General features: G+C 45.7%; 1 protein-coding gene across 2 annotated transcripts in view; it reads left to right on the plus strand.

The window, feature by feature from the left end:
* Nucleotides 1-16,752, plus strand: part of Mertk (MER proto-oncogene, tyrosine kinase) — a 105,651-nt gene that overhangs the window by 29,015 nt on the left and 59,884 nt on the right. For both annotated transcript variants that reach the window (XM_021155563.2, XM_021155562.2), the window contains exons 2-4: nucleotides 1,982-2,390; nucleotides 9,343-9,443; nucleotides 11,007-11,180. In XM_021155563.2, coding sequence (XP_021011222.1) covers nucleotides 1,982-2,390; nucleotides 9,343-9,443; nucleotides 11,007-11,180 — 684 coding nt within the window. The remainder of the gene's footprint in view (nucleotides 1-1,981; nucleotides 2,391-9,342; nucleotides 9,444-11,006; nucleotides 11,181-16,752) is intronic.

Below are 16,752 nucleotides of genomic sequence, written 5' to 3' on the forward strand. Positions count from 1 at the left end.
TTAAAATTACATTTATTTCTTTTGTGTATATATGTGGAGGTCAAAGACCAACTTAAGAAACCAGTTCTTGCCGGGCAGTGGTGGCTGCACACCTTTAATCCCAGAACTTGGGAGGCAGAGGCAGGCGGATTTCTGAGTTCGAGGCCAGCCTGGTCTACAAAGTGAGTTCCAGGACAGCCAGGGCTATACAGAGGAACCTGTCTTGAAAAACAAAAAAAAAAACAAACAAACAAACAAAAAGAAACCAATTCTCTTCTCCTCCTACCCATGTCACTGGGATGTTGGAGTCAGGTCGTCAAGTTCAGCAACAAGTGACAACTCACTGAGCCCTCCTGCCAGCTATGGCTTAATCCTAAGCAGAAGTCACAATGCTCCCTATCACCCACTATCAGGTCCCCAGCAGGTGAGATATTCTGAGCAGGAGGTATAGCACCCCCCCCCCTCCAGTAAGGCCCTGTGCTCCAGGGGACTGCAAGATGCTAACCACAGCACAGAATGCTGGGCTGTGTTTGCCTAACCTCCTGCTGCAACCGTGCTGCAACTCATTTGAATGAATAGCAACCAGCAGAGAGAATGTGTGTTCCTCAAGTGCCACTCACAGAAGCTCAAGTGCAGGGACCATGAGCCTCTATTTTTAGAAATAGTTGCAGGCCAGATGAAATAAAAACATCTCCTGCCTCATTTGTGTGGGCATGCATTTGCTAAATGCTCCAAGTCTGGCGCACAAGGGAACTTTCTTTGTTGGATGCAAAACTTCTAAACTTGTGTCTTTGTGACCCACAGTGGCCATTCCGGTTGTCTGGCTGAGCAGATGGGTAGTAGGAAAGGTGACTTTAGGCCCTCGTATAGCTGTCCCTTTCCTGCTAGGTTGTGTATATAGAACTTGGATGGAGTCGCCCCTTGACAAAAATTGTTAGAGAAACTTTATCGTTTACATTTTACATGCTTGGTGTGTGTATATGGAAGGCAGTGCTCATCCTGCTGCACACATGGGGAGGTCAGAGGACAGTGTGCAGGAATCAGTGCTCTCCTTCCACTGTGTGGGCTCTGCGGATGGAACTCGGGCCATCAGCTTGGCAGCAAGCCCTTTTTACCCACTGAGCCATCTCACCAGCCCAAGAACTAATGAACTTTCTTCCCCCCTCATCCTCCCCTTCCTTCCTTCCTTCCCTCCCTTCCTTTCTTTTTCTGTTATTTTCTTTCTTTCTTTTTTCATTTTTTTTCCAGAGAGGGTTTTTCTATGTAATAGAGCCCTGGCTATCCTGGATTCGCTTTATAGATGAGGCTGGCCTTGAACTCACAGAGATTCATCTGCCACTGCCTCCTGAGTGCTGGGATTAAAGGCGCGTGCACCACCACACCAGACAGAATTTTCCTAGGTATCCTTTAGTCCTGTGGTTCTCAACCTTCCTAATGCTGTGACCGTTTAATACAGTTCCTCCAATTGTGATGACTCCCAACCGTAAAATGTTATCATTGCTACCTCATAACTGTAGTAATTTTGCTTCTGTTATGAATCACCATGAAAATGTTTTGGGAAATGGAGTTGCCAAAGTGGCAGAGACCCCACAGGTTGAGAAATGATGCTTTAGAAGGCAGCAAGTACACAGAGTGAGGATAGTCGACAGATTTTGCTTGTCTATCAGGATGCTCTCCCGGCCTCGTCTTTTGTTAAGGCGCTAAGAACTGAACTGGGGGACCTGTGCATGCCAGGTAGGTGTTCTACCACTGAGCTACATCCCAGCTCTTGACTCTTTTGAGACAGACTTTCACTATGTGGCTCAGGTTGGCCTTGAGCTCTTGACCCTCCTTCCTTGGCCTCACAAATGCTCGGATGACAAGCATAGGCCTTTATACTCAACTTCTTGTTTGTCTTTTCTGAGGCCAGTGAGGATGCTCTGCCTCACTGGTTGTGGACTAAGCATCTGAATTGTTTTCTTTATCACCTTAAAGGCTAAAACTCCAATCTTCTGCTCTGCAGGCACTGCCGAAAAGGGGGAAGAGACCAAGCCAGATCAGCTATTTTCAGGGCCTTTACCAGGGAGCCTCCCAGTCGACCACAGGCCATTCTCTGCTCCTCACTCCAGTGGGGACCAGCTGCCACCATCCCAGACTGGAAGATCACATCCGGCACACACAGCCGCTCCCCAGGTGACCTCCGCAGCATCAAAGCTCCTACCTCCTGTTGCGTTTAATCATACCATTGGACACATAGTACTGTCGGAACATAAAAATGTCAAATTTAATTGTTCCATCAATATTCCTAACACGTACCAAGAAACAGCTGGCATTTCATGGTGGAAAGATGGAAAGGAATTGCTTGGGGCACATCATTCAATCACACAGTTTTATCCTGATGAGGAAGGGGTATCAATAATTGCATTGTTCAGGTATGTATTCTTTCTTTCTAAATGCCATTATGCTAATACCACCTCCAAAGCAGAATCCTCAAGTAAAAAAACCACCCTTGTTTTGTTTGCTTGTTTGTTTGTTTGTTAAGCAATTTTGATCCCTTTATAGTGTGGAGAAATAGTTGACCTGACTAAGTTGTAGATTTCTTTTAATTGAGCTTGCCTCATGGTATCTGCTGGCTACACCCTCTGAGGGTTTAGAGGGCTGCTCCCAACTCATCTAAGGCCAGTCTAAGTACACCTTAGATCCAGGGGCTACCAGAGAGTGGGAAACAGTGTGTATGAAGGGGGTGTATTCATGTTTGTGCGTGTGAGCACGTGTTCATTTTCAGTTCTGGGGATAGACCCCAGAGCCTTGAGCATGCTAAGTATATATTCTACCTCTGAGCCATACTCCAACCAAAGAGAAAGTGGTCTTTTCCTATAAACAGGCTCTCAGATAGTCCAGGCTGACCCCGAACTTGCCATATAGCTGAGACTGGTCTTGAATTCCTGATTCACCTACACGCTGAGGCAACAAGACTCTATTAAGAAAGTGCTTAGAGGTTTTGTTTTAAAATTATTTATTAATTTATTTTATATTATGTATGTTTGCCTGAATGTATAGACATGCACTGTGTATGTGCCTGGTGCCCTAACAGGCTAAAGAAGGGTGTTAGATCCTCTGGAACTGGAGTTACAGACAGTTGTGAGCCACCATGTGCATTCTGGAACTGGACACCAGATCAGTATGCACCCTTAACTGCTAAGTCATCTCTCCAGCCCCAGGAAAGTAGATTTATAAAGGACCATGTAGAGAATGCCAGCTCTTGGTGAGATGGCTCAGTTGGTAAAGTGCTTGCCTTGCAAGTGTGAAGACCTCAGTTCAATCCTCAGTTGGGAGATGATGTATTCCAGTTCTGGGGAGGCCAAAGACAGGTAGCTCCTTAGTCTGACTCACCAACGAACTTAACCTACTTGGTAAACAGGTATGCACATACGCACATATGTATACACACACACACACACACACACACGTGCACACACATGCACACGCACACAGGTGCACATGCACACACACAGGTGCACATGCACACACACAGGTGCACATGCACACACACAGGTGTACATGCACACACTTTGGACAACGTCAATGTTATCTAGTGGCCATGGGAACTTTAAAACAGTATAGCTGTCCCAGTCCCAATTCACCCTGCCACTCACCATCTCCTGCCTTCTTTCGGCTGCATCCAGTTCTAGGGAATGAGACTGGCTGTCAGCCACAGTTTCAATATTCCTTCCATTTTACAAGGTAAGGTTGATGAGTTAGGGTTACTGTTATCAGCCAAGGTAGGACAGGCATCTGGAATATTCTATTCTCCCAAAAACTGAGCCATCATTTTCTGAGGTTGTAGACTGTGGGATTTTCTCTTCTATCTCTTCAGTTATTTCCTGGTTTTAATTTTTTATTAGCATGCATATTATGCATATTAATGAGGTGACATGTGGTATCTACATTACATTCGGATCCAGCCAGGGTAATTAGTATTTCCTCTTCCTTATCATTTAGAGCTCATCTCTTCTAGATCTTCATAAAATATATACTAGGTTGTTGCAAATGACAGCTAGCCCACTGTGCTGTGGAGCACCCAAATGTATTTCTTTTACAGAACTTTGGCTCCTGTATCTAGCCTCTCTTTTTCTCCCACCTCCCCGCCCTCCCCACACACACTTCTTAGCCTCTAACAGAGTTCTATATTCAGATTGACGGTTTTTAACGGGGGGGGGGGGTTGATCTTTATGTTTTGCATGTGCAATTGAAGAACTGACTTGGCCCGTTGTTCCTAAAAGCTCAAAAACGAGATGGGAACCGCTCAGAGTCAAAGCGAGGCCTTTTTTTCTGACGCCCGCACCGGAGTGGAGTGGGACGTTCTTTGATCTGCGATGTTTTTCACTTTCTCTGACCTGACCCTTGGCACGATCCCCTATGTGTCATGCCTTTAGGTGAATCATTTTTGTTTCCTTTTCAGAAAGCAACCTCACAGTTCCCACAGTCCTGATGACTCTGCTCGGGATTTAGTTTGTCAACCTTTCCAGTAGTTGTGCTTTGCTTCCGGGCAAAGAACAAACTTCTATGATTCTCTTGGTTCATGTGACTCTGCTAAGGTCTATAGAGCTGCCCCTCACAGACAGTGGCTCTGACTGTATATTTTTGTGCGTTTACTACGGAAAGCAGGTGTTTAACATAAACAAAGCTTACAAAGAGGAAAGGACAACATTCCATAAGTTCCTAGTGTAGGTTGGGTGTTTAATGACCTAGAGAAAGGGACAGAAGTGTTGCATAGGTCAGGTGTCACTTGAAGAGAGCACAACCCATCCATGTGACTCTGGGTCAGCTGCCACAGCTCCCTGCCTTTCCATAGTGATGGGCTTGGACCACATGATGTGATTTGTAAAATGGTATTTTAGGCCTGGGAAATGACTCAGTAGGTAAAGAACTTGGCATAAGGACCTGAGTTTAATCCCCAGAACACACCTTTTTTTGTTGGTTTGTTTTTAAGCTGAATATGGTGGCATGCACTTGAAATTCCAGCCCTAAGGAGGCAGATCCCTGGGGTTTTCTCACCCAGTGTCTGAGCAGGTTCCTGCTGTTTTTGAGGTAGGAATGCATAGACCCTAATGAGCCAAACTTCCCTACACTTGGCCTTCTCTGGCCCCAATGTCTATTGTCAACTTTTTATCCCACTGCTCTTGGTAACAATTAAGATGCGCTCCAGAGACTGGAGAGATGGCTCTTAACTTGACCCAGTTCAGTTCCTAGCACCTACATGGTGGCCTCACAGCCATTGTTACTCCAGTTCTGAGGGATCTGAGTCCTTGGTCTGGTCCCCAGGGATATCAGGCATACACATGATACACAGATGTACATGCTGGTGAAACACCCAGACACATGATGAAGAAGGAGGTGGGGGAGGAGAAGGAGGAGGAGGAGGAGGAGGAGAAGAGAAGGAGGAATCAAGTGGGACATGGCAGAGCACGCCTGTAATCTCAACAGTTTGGAGCCTGAGGCAGGAGGATCTCATGCGGGAGGGCTGCCTGGGCCACACAGCAAAGAAAACCTTGAGCGAAGAAGAAAGGGAAGGGAAATGGAATCAAATATGAAAATAAGAGTACAATTCCTTTAGCCAAAGCGCCATGGGCAAAGTTATTGTTAACCACAGGATCTGAGGGTCATGGTCTTGATTCACAGTCACAAAACTCTTTGCCCAGAGTCTCCTTCACTTGGTTATCCATTGCACTCTCTCGCAACAGGCGAAAGCAAGAAGCCTGGCAGTGGGTCTTTGCACTGATTTATTAAATTGTATTTTCTTTTTGCTTTTGTATTTGGTAAACTGCATGTAAAATTAGTAACTACTTAAACCCTGTGTGTGTGCATGTGTGTATGTGTGTGTATATGTGTTAGTGCATGCATATGTGTATATGTGAGTATTTGTGAATATGTGTGTGTACATATGTGTGTGTATGTATGTGTGAATATGTGTGAGTGTGTATGTGTGTATATGTGTGAGTGTGTGTATATGTGTGAATGTGTATGTATGTGTGTATATGTGTGAGTATGTGTATATGTGTGAATGTGTATGTATGTGTGTATATGTGTGAGTATGTGAGTATATTTGAGTGTGTATAAGTGAGTATGTGTGTATTATGTGTGTATATGTGTGAGTGTATGTATGTGTGTGTGTATGTATGTGTGAGTGTGTATGTATGTGTATGTCTGTGTATGTATGCGTGTATATGTGTGAGTGTGTGTGTGTGTGTGTATGTGAGTGTGTGTGTATGTGTGCGAGTGTGTAGATGCCTAGTCCCTAGAATGTGCCCTTCCCCTACAGTAACAGTTATCTACCTTCTCTGTCTATGGGTTTCACAGCTCCAAGCTTCTCACTCATGCAGAGTCATATCATACCTCTGCCTCTTTGCATTTCTCTGAAGAAGACTTGAAGAGTTTAACTGCTCCTCAGGAGACATTTCCCTGTAGGCCAGCCCAGCATTGGCTTGCTGAGGGATGGAGATGCTGGCTGCTAGAAGACTATCTTAGGGCAGCCCAGCTACCACTGCCCTGGAGCATGGGCTCCCCCAGTGTCAGCCCTGAAGCTCTGCCCAGATGGTTCCTGTCTAGACGCTGCGGCTCAGTCTGGACCACTTCATTCAGCCTTCTTGGTCCAGACGTTTGTATTTCAAAGGCTGATGGGATTTTCATACCTTGGGTGGAGAGCGATGCTAGAGCCAGAACCCAGGGTCTGGGGCTGTCCTATGCTAGTGTTCGGCAGCAGAACTGCATCTGACCACTCCCACATGATTTTTTAAAGCACCGTGAACAATTATAAATTTAGAAATTAAAATATATTATGTAAATTAATACCCATAAATGCATTAAGTAAAATTAACAAAATATGTACTAGATAGACCTAAATAATGAATATACTAAGCCATAACTGGGAAAAGGCAATGATTAATAAAGCTACATATATAATATAGTAAATTATATATAATTATTACATATATTGCAATTCATTGGCATCTGTGAAGTACTTTGTAATTGGCTGATCATCTGGAAAAGCATTAAATGCAGGCAATGTTTCATATGGCTTCATCAAATTTACCACAGGAAATAATAAAAACAAAAACAAAAAGCAGGGGAGAGATGGCTCAGTGGGTAAGGAGCTTGCCACCATGTCCTGTGATCTGAGTTTGATCCCGGGAACCCACATGGTTGAAGAAGAAAACCAACTCTCCAGAGTTGTCCTCTGACCCACACGCATGCTCTGCAGCACGTGTGCACACATACATGCATACACACCTCCACACCCACATACATACATACCATACACACACATATACATATCACACACATGCTTGGACACAAAATAAATACATAGACATGGAAGAAGAAACCCCTGAAGCAATGCATTTCAACTGTTGAAAACGTTTCCCCTCCATCCCTGCCCCTAGTCCCTCCGTATGGGGAGCCGAGGGTACCCATCCTTAGCCGAGGGTACCCATCCTTAGCCGAGGGTACCCATCCTTAGGCATCTTTTTGGAACTCTCAGTCCACACGCACTCCATCCTGTGCATGTTTGCATGTGTGCCCATCCCCATGGTGCTGTGCCAATGCAGTATTTGTTCACAGCAGTGGTAAGAATCAATACCCAGGGTTCATACTTTTTGTGGGTATGGAAGTTATAAATAAATCTAGCTGAATCATGCACTGTGCTCTGGTATATTCCACCTTTCTGTTTCCCATAACTTTTTTTCTTGCTAGCTTGCTTAGTTTTCAACTCTGAAAGGAAGCCCTGTCTCCACTTCCTCTCATGCTCATGAAACTGTCAGGACTGTGCTTTGTTCAATCCCTGTCCCTGATTTTTGTCCTGGTTCCCAGCTCAGTCCCAGGGATTGAACTCAGGTCCCCAGGCTTGACAGACAATCGCTTCTACCCTCTGAGCCATTTTGCCTGTCTCCAATGCAGCTTTTATGTATGTTGTATAACTTGCTGATTGTAAACACACTGCAGAGGTGGAAAGAAGGCAGTAGGAGCCAACGTTGCTTTTTGTTTTGTGACGAGGTCTCAGAGTGTACTTCATCATGCTGACCTCAAACCCACAGCCCTCCTGCCTCAGCCACCTGAGGGCTGAGACCACAGGCACAGGCCTGTGCCAGCTGGGTTGGACATTTTCCAGGCATTCCAGCTGGAACATAAGCTAAGCAAAGCTAACTAATAACAAAAGACACATTTCTATGTACTAGTGCTGGCCTGACCATCCCAGCAGAAAGGAAAAAAGGAGACAGTCACATGTCCCCAGTCTGTGCCTCCCTCCCCAACTCACCACCACCTGAGCACAGAATTGGTGTCTGAGGTAAAGGCAGTGATGCTAGCCTTCCAGAGTGATGGTTTAGGTGGGACTGGAGACGTTCTGGTTAAGAGCACCAAGTTTGGTTCCCAGCACTCATGCTAGGTAACCCACAACTGCCTGGAGGTCCAGCCCCATGGTGTCAGTGGCCTCTTCTGGCATCTGTACACATGTGAGCATACACGGGGTCGGAGGTGGGTGGGGTGGGGTGGAGGGATAATAAATCTAAAACAGAAAAGATGACTCGGGCACCAAAAAATTCTAAACCAGACAAGAGGATACCAGCCCTCTGTTTTCACAGTTGCAATTTTAGGCGGTCAGGTGAATATTAAAACTCTGCACAATACTTAGAGACCAGGCAAGGTAGAAGTAGGACCTAGTTTCACGGCCATTTGGGATATAGAACAATTGCTCAGGACCTTGAAATCTATGGAATTCCATAATCGTAATGACAACCAAAAACTCCTCAGATTTCCAAAACTGCCCAGAAGAAGAACCAAAGCCCTGGTTTAGAAGCCGCCATGGAAAGCAAGACACCTGATAGTATGTGTATTAGAGATTCAAAGATGTATGAAAGCAAGAGATGTGAGTGCAAGAGCAACCGTGTGTGTGTGTGTGTGTGTGTGTGTGTGCTCGCACGTGTATGTAGTGTATGTACTCTCGAGCACACGCTAGAGAAAGAGAGGGAAAGGGTCAACGAATTCACACTATAGTAAACGTTAACAATCTGAGGCCAGCCGGGTGTTGGTTGGAGACCCTGGAAGACTGCTGCTGACCTTCCTCAGGGGACCTCAGTCTGCAGCTGATTCAAGGAGACCCACACATGTTGGGAAGGGTCGTCTGCTTTACTCAAAGGTTGCCAAGTTAAATGTTCATGGCGTTTGGAAAATATTCTTACAGCAGCGTGTAGACCACCAAGCACCACAGCCTGGCCATGTTGACACAAAAAGTTAACCACATGATAAGTGTGTTGAAGGATCTTCTGTTTCTATAATGGGGACTCAAAAGATAGTCACTGCAAATTTCTTTTTGTGTTCTCTTTGAAGCATAGCCAGTGTGCAGCGCTCAGACAATGGGTCGTACTTCTGTAAGATGAAGGTGAACGATAGAGAGATTGTATCTGATCCCATATACGTGGAAGTTCAAGGTGAGCCCAAAGCCATATCCTGTTGCCGGAGAACAGGGTGGATCCTGTGTCACATGGTCTCCTACATGACACTCTGGGGGGTTGGTCTGTCACTCTGGGGGGTTGTTCTGTCTGTTTATAATCCTGTAAATCTTATGGATCCATCAGTGTTGGAATTTTACAAGACAATCCTCTTTTTTACTTTAGAAAATGATGTAATAATAGGATCTTGGTGTGTGTGTGTGTGTGTGTGTGTGTGTGTGTGTGTGTGTGCGCGCGCGCTCATGCGAGGGCCCAGAGGATTGTGCATGCTAAGCATTTGCTCCACTATGGGGCCTTTATTGCCTAAGTGTTGCTCCCCACCCATGAGGTGCCATCTTCCACAGTGTCCTTGGCAGCATTGCCATCTTATTACCCCTCTGCCGCACCTTCCACATCCCATTCCCACCAAAAGGCTTTTCCAATGCCCATTCCCTTGTGCACATGAACTTGATGCCCAGAACCACTGTAGAAGGCTTGAGAGAGGGGGGAGGAAGGGACAAAGGAGAGAGTGATACTTACAGTGGGTAAGAATGGAGGGAAGAGACAGAAACACTGCCCCTCGGATGAGAATCATAGGGACCTTTGCTTTGGACCCATTCCAGACTGGACAGCTGATGCCAGGATTATGTGGGCATCAGTCAACAAGAGGGCATCCCTACATTTGGAATTAATCTTGTAAAATACAGTATCTAATAGACAACTTACTTGTCAGGATCCCAGGAAAGTACACAAGTTGGGGGAAAGTCTGAATCTTGAAAGCTTTGAAACAGAAGGAAAAAAAAAGAATCCTATTATCCTGCGTGGAACCAGATTTGTGAGACACGAGTTTATAAAGCCCGTGATTTAAGTGTTGGGCTAGCCAGCTTGCCCTGGTGAAATTTTGGGCATGTCTTCCAAACAAGTAACCATTGGCTTTCTCTGAAAATTCCCCAGCTCCCTTGTGGGCCAGATTTTGGAGTTTCAGTAGATTTTAGGATTATAACTATAGAACTTTGCTGATTATGTCTTCAAGTAACAACTGCTTGCTATAAACTCTTTAGTTTTACACAAACACATGTGTGTGTGGGTGGTTGGGGGTGGACTTCAGAGTCCAGAAGACGACGCTAGAGCCCTTGAGCTGGAGTCATGGTAGTTGCAAGCTGCCTGACGTGGCTGCTGACATGAACTTGGATCCCCTGGAAGAGTGGCGAGCACTCTTAAACGCCAGCCATCTTTCCTGCTCACTCAGCTTGTTTTGGTGAGAAATGCGGCCAACTTGCCAACCAGTGCCAAGCCCTTGAGCAACAAACACCTGATTTAAAAGCCGGCTATGGATTCCATTCTGGCCAAAGCAGATGAATCACCACTCACAGTGCCTAGAAAAAAAAAAAAAAGGTGTCCTAGAAAGCTGGCTGGGGATAGACTGGGAGTCAGAAACCTCTGCCCTCTTTCTTACTCTACTTGGAGGCGACAATTGGCTATGTCAGACCTGGGGAAACCCCCATCCCTGTCTTTAAAGCTCTGCTTCTGGTTAAAGCATGCTCTGCTCCGCTCTCTCTGCAGGACTCCCTTACTTTATAAAGCAGCCTGAGAGTGTGAATGTCACCAGAAACACAGCCTTCAACCTCACCTGCCAGGCCGTGGGCCCTCCTGAGCCCGTCAATATCTTCTGGGTTCAAAATAGCAGCCGTGTTAATGAAAAACCGGAAAGGTCCCCGTCTGTCCTAACCGTACCTGGTAAGTCTGAGCATTATGCTTATGCATTACATGCATGCATGCATTTCTTCCCCTCTAACTGTAAAGGTGACAAAACTTTGGTGACAATTGCTATACCCCAACAGTGGTCAATCAAGAAGAGCAAAAACAGGTATGGTAACACTAGAGAGGAGTAGGTATATTGGAAAGGAAGTGGGATGTCCAGTTGCCTCCCTTGACAGAATCTAGCCCAGGCATCTAGAGCCCTGCTCACATCTCCATGGCACTGTGGCCTTGCCTACCTGGCAGGAACTACCCTATAGAAACACTAAGGTAAAGACCTAATTGAGGTTGGATGCTAAGAAAGTGGATCAGTCACGGAGCACTGTGGCAGGAAGTTTGTGAGTCACGGTGGGACTGCTGGTGAATTGACATTCCATGGTCATCTTGATCTCCATCCAAACCAGAATGCCTTGGCTGTGCTCCTGCTCTTGGGCTGCCACTGAAGTTTCCGGTGCCGCTTAAGCCAATGGGCTCCTCTGTGGCTCCCCTGGTTCCCATTTTTGAGCTCTGTCTGATGATGTGGCCATGCTCCATCCCTTCTTCCTTTCTCATGCATTCAGCAAGTGTTCAGGAGGGTCCGCTGTGTGCCCAAGGCAGATCTAGGCCTGAGGTCTCAGTGGTGGACGTTTTAAAAGGCACATGATCCTGGCTGTCTTCCCTCTTCACTGCATCTTCTTTGTTGCCAGGCCAGTTCTGAACATTGGGTGCCCAGCTCAGTCCTGGCCCAGCTCCTTTTCCCTCCGAGTCACACCCTCCTGGCTGAGTTCCTCGGGCAGTTTCAATGCCATCTGTGGGATGGCTGCCTGGAACTTTATGTCTTGGGCCCTGCCCTCTCTACTGAGCTCCCAGCTCCTGGGTCCAGCCGTCTCCTTAGCTTAAATACTTGTTGAGTGTGTGTGCCTTTTAAAATGCAAGTCGTTCCCCTCAATCTTCTGCCTCTTTCCTTCTTGCTAAATAATATCACAAAAAGGACACTCCTCTCTTTTGTCATTTTTTTAATACTAAAAGCCTCAGCAGTTTTGTGAATTCTGCTTCTACAGCACACTCAGCCTCTATCGGTCTCCGTGGTTCACATCAGTTCCCGCCAAAACCATTGCTCCCATCCTATCGCTGTGTCTCTCCAGTCTCCTCAGCCACAGATTATGTCACTCATCTTATGATGAGTGGCTTACCATTGATCTAGACTATCACCCAGAATCCTTCCTGGCCTTGTCAGTCAGCCCTTCACGCTCTGGGCCCTGCCCAGCTCTCTGCCCCACACCCAATCCTCTGCCTGTGCCTGCTAAGTGCCATTCACATAGAGTCCCTTCCATTTCTTCAGACACATCATATGTCTTCCTGCTCAGGACTTTGTACCCCCTCCAATGTCTGTTGTCCACAGTGTCTCCCCACCTGCCCTTTGTCCTGTGACACACACATATATCACTTAAGAGAGTATCTTTCCTCTGTTTTGACTCCCAGTCAGATTGTGTGTTTGTCCTTCACTGCTCTTATCAGAGTTTAACTATGTTTACTTCCACGGAAGAATGGAAGTAGGGACCTAACTTAAGTCTCCCTATGAGCCCGCTCCCTGAGACCCCGGGCTTTGTGTTTGGTGTCCCGCTTCAGGCCATCTGAAGCAGGATCCCACTAAAGCAGGATCCCGATGCCTTGAGCTGAGGCTGCATAAACAAGTGCATTCCAGCCCCAGGCATTGTCACAGAGGCCCCTCTGTAACCCCTGATGGTGGGAAAGGTGATATGGAGTTCTCTACCTTCATCTAAGTTTTCTTTGAGTTCCTCCAAGGAATAGATAATTGGAGAACTTGTGTGTTTAAAATCAATTCCAAATAATACCCTCTGTGAGATAATTGCTCCAAAGTCCATGAAGAAAGATATTTCTATTTTTATGACTATTTTGAGATATGGTCTTATGTAACCAAGGCCACTTGCTGTATAGCCAGGCTGACCCTGAACTCCTGACTATCCACCTGCATTTGCCTACCAAGTCAAGTGTTGGGATTACCAGCCTGGCCATCACAGCCAGCAATACAAGATTAATGGTTTGAAAAAACAGATATTATATATTTAATTTAAAATTCTTTTTACATTTGTGGAAGGTTTTTGTGTGTGGGGGCAGAGGTCAGAGGACAATTTGTAGGTTTTTGTTTTCTTCTTCCACCATGTAAATTTTAGGGATTGAGCTCAGGTGATCAGGTATAGCAGTGGGTACCTTTATTTCCCAAGCCAGCTCCTTGGCCTCAACGTTTTGGTTTTTTAACTGAGAAAAATAGGGTATGCATTTATCATGAAGGGTGTGCTGTCTTGAGATGTGTATGTGTATTGTGGAATGGCTTTAGTAACTAACATATGTACACCCTCAAACATAGAGTTTTAATCTTTATTATTATTGTCTCTTTGTGGATGTCCACATGCCAAGGATGTGTGGAGGCCAGAGGTAACTTTGTGGAGCTGGTTCCCTCTTCCCCCTTTACACGGTTTCCAGGGACTGAAGTCAGGTTGACTCGGAAAGCGATGACTTTATCCACTGTACCAGCTTGCTAGACCCACAGTACTGGCTTTTGGGTTTTTGTTTTTTGGGTTTTTTTTTGTGGGGTTTATTGTTTTGGTTTTGGTTTTGGTTTTGGTTTTGGTTTTGTGTGTGTCTTAAATCATCGGTATTTAGGAGAGGGAGTGAAAAGGAGAATTGAATGTAAAAGTGCACACTTATTTTAAAGTTTGAAAATTCTATTCTCTTTCCAAAAAGTCCTTGCCAAATTCTAGACTTTTTGGTAAAGCACAGAGGCACAGGCCCTGTGCTATGTGCACACAACATCAACAGATTTTTATTTATTGTCAACCTTTGTTTACCTGGGTCTATTTGTAGATGGTTTTGTGTGTGTGTGTGTGTGTGTGTGTGTGTGTATGTGTGTATCAGAATGTGTGTAAGCATGCTAGTGGAGCATGCAGGTTCACATCAGGTACCTTTCTCAAGAGCACTCTATCTTATTTTTTGAGACATCACCTCCCACCAAACCTGATGTCTGCAGACTTGACAAGACTGGTGGGTCAGTAAGCCCAGGGCTCCTCTTGTCTCTCTGCTTGCCCAGAGATTCAAATTACACCTTTTCTGGCTTTGTTGTTCTACATAATTTTTGTTTGTTTGTTTTGTTTTTTGCCCAATCTTACTAGAATCTCACCTATCAAAATACAGTTAGCCCCTTCCCCATCTGAGATTTTGTTTTCTGCAGTTCAAAAAATTCTATTTGACAGAAAATTCTAGAAATAAGAAAGAGGATATATTCACATAATTTTTATTATGGTATATTTTAGGGATTGTTCTATCTTATTAGTAGCTCTTATTATTGATCTTTTAGTATACCTAGTTTATAAATTAAACTTTGCCAGAAGCATCTGTGTCTAGGAAGAGCATGCATTTCTGGATCCTGGAAATGAGATTTCAAGCGTACATGGAAAGAGTCCTGGGAGCACATTCCCCACAAACTAAAGTGGGAAGGTATTTTATCTGACTTACTCTTTTACTGTCTTTGAGAGCCTCAGAGAGCAGGAACTAAAACGTCCTTTGGTCGTATCTTCAATGTCTAGGAATGGCAGGCAGGAGAGGACCCAATGCCACGTCTCAAGAAAGCCCCTTCAAAACTGTAGATATCCCATCTGAAAGCCCATGGCAATGGAAAGTTGCTCTAACATCTGGTACACCCGGCATGGGCTCCACCAGTTTCTCTAGAATTTCCCCAGCAAAGGCTAACGTCTCTGTACGTGGAGAGCCTGTGTTTAAGCTGCTAAGCTGGCCTTTCCCACCTAGTTCCCGAATGACTATAGTGCACTACATTGCTCAAGCAGTTCTCCTGGTTGTGAAAGGTTGAAAGAACGGGCTTCTGACTTTCCTCTTTCTCTTTTCCTTTTGGTAAGGGAAAGTTTTGCACATGTGTGGAAGCAAGGTCCTAGCTCTGCATGTACATGCTAATCATGTACATGCTAATCATTGAGCTGTACTCCAACCCTGTGCCTTTAACGTTTTCTAGGATTCACATTGATTATTCCAAAACAACATGTCAGATTTACATTCAAGTCAACCCAACCAACTTGCAATTGCCTCAAAACGCAGCCATCCACCTACTACCCTGTGCTTTCTTATGCAGAAGAGGCAACACCAGGCTCCTCTTGTCTCAGAGTCTTATCCTCTTGTTTAGACTCATTTAATTTACTTTATGTGCATGAGTGTTTTGCCTGCATGTATCCATCTGTACTGTGTGTGCCTGGTCCCCATGGAGGTCATCGAGAGGATCTGATTCCCTGGAATTGGAGGCACTAACCATGTCGGTGCTAGGAACTGAATCTGGATCCTGTGCAAAAGCAGCAAGTGCCCTTAAACACTGACCTGCCTCTCTGGCCCCACCTACAAATACTTCATTTTGTTTGATGGCAAAGATGGCATAGCTGATGCCCAACAGTGAAGGCCTCTTGAGCCAATAGTGTATTCTAGTTGGAAGTCTGAAATTTACCCAGATTCTGCTCTCTGCCCTGTCTGGCAGTCAGGTTCTGCACGTTGTTCTCGACTGTCTGCTGAGCCCCTTCCCCTGCGCTTTTCCACGGTGATGTCCTTAATTCATATTTTTCTGCTTCCTTACCAACGCTGTTGACGCTGAGCCCTAACTGTGGCCCTGCATTCCTTGTCCTTCTGTCCTCTGTGCTCTCCCCCTTCCAGAGCCTGCCACCTACACAGTGAGTCATTGTGCTTTATCAGCTTCTCCTAAAACACCAGCATCCCACTGCAGGCAGGACCATCCAGTCCAAACCAGTTGAAGTTTTACTCTGATGACCCATATCCCTCAGCCCTTTGACCTATACCCCGCTCCACCTCTCCTGAAGCATCCCTGCCTGCACATGGGATCTCATGAGCCTCTGGTACTGTGCTGTCTTGCTTGGCTTCCCAGACTGGTCCTTCTAGCCTGGCTGCTTTCTTCTCATTGGCTTTCTGGGAAGCCCCTCTTCCATCTTTTGACTCTCGCCCTCTGCTCATCTCTGAAGGCCTGCCTGGTCACTCTGCCCTTATTGGTACACTCACAGCTCCTCTGTCTTCAGTACCTCTGCTTTATACTCAACCACAGCCATCTACTTGTCAGGTTCCCCAGGAGAGGCTAGTGTTCCATGTACTGATTGTGTGAGAAGTATTAGCTAGTGTAGTAGCCCTCTGTCTTCAGTGAACAGCTGAATGAACCACTGAACAAATGAGTTAACCTAAGGCTGGCGATGCGGTTCAGTTGGTAAAATGCTTGCCCACCATGCATAAAGCCCTGCATTGGTTCCCTAGCACCATGGAAACTGGACCTGGTGGTGCAAACCTATAATCCCAGCACTTGCAGAGTGGGAAGTACAAACATCATAGATTCAAGGTCATTCTTGACTATACAGTGAGTTGGAGATAGTCTGGGCTACATGAGATTTCATGTTAAAAAAAAAAAAATTCCTAGCCGGGCGTGGTGGTGCACGCCTTTAATCCCAGCACTCGGGAGGCAGAGGCAGGCGGATTTCTGAGTTCGAGGCCAGCC

The sequence above is a fragment of the Mus caroli genome, chromosome 2, assembly GCF_900094665.2.
Source record: "Mus caroli chromosome 2, CAROLI_EIJ_v1.1, whole genome shotgun sequence".
Lineage (NCBI taxonomy): Eukaryota > Metazoa > Chordata > Mammalia > Rodentia > Muridae > Mus > Mus caroli.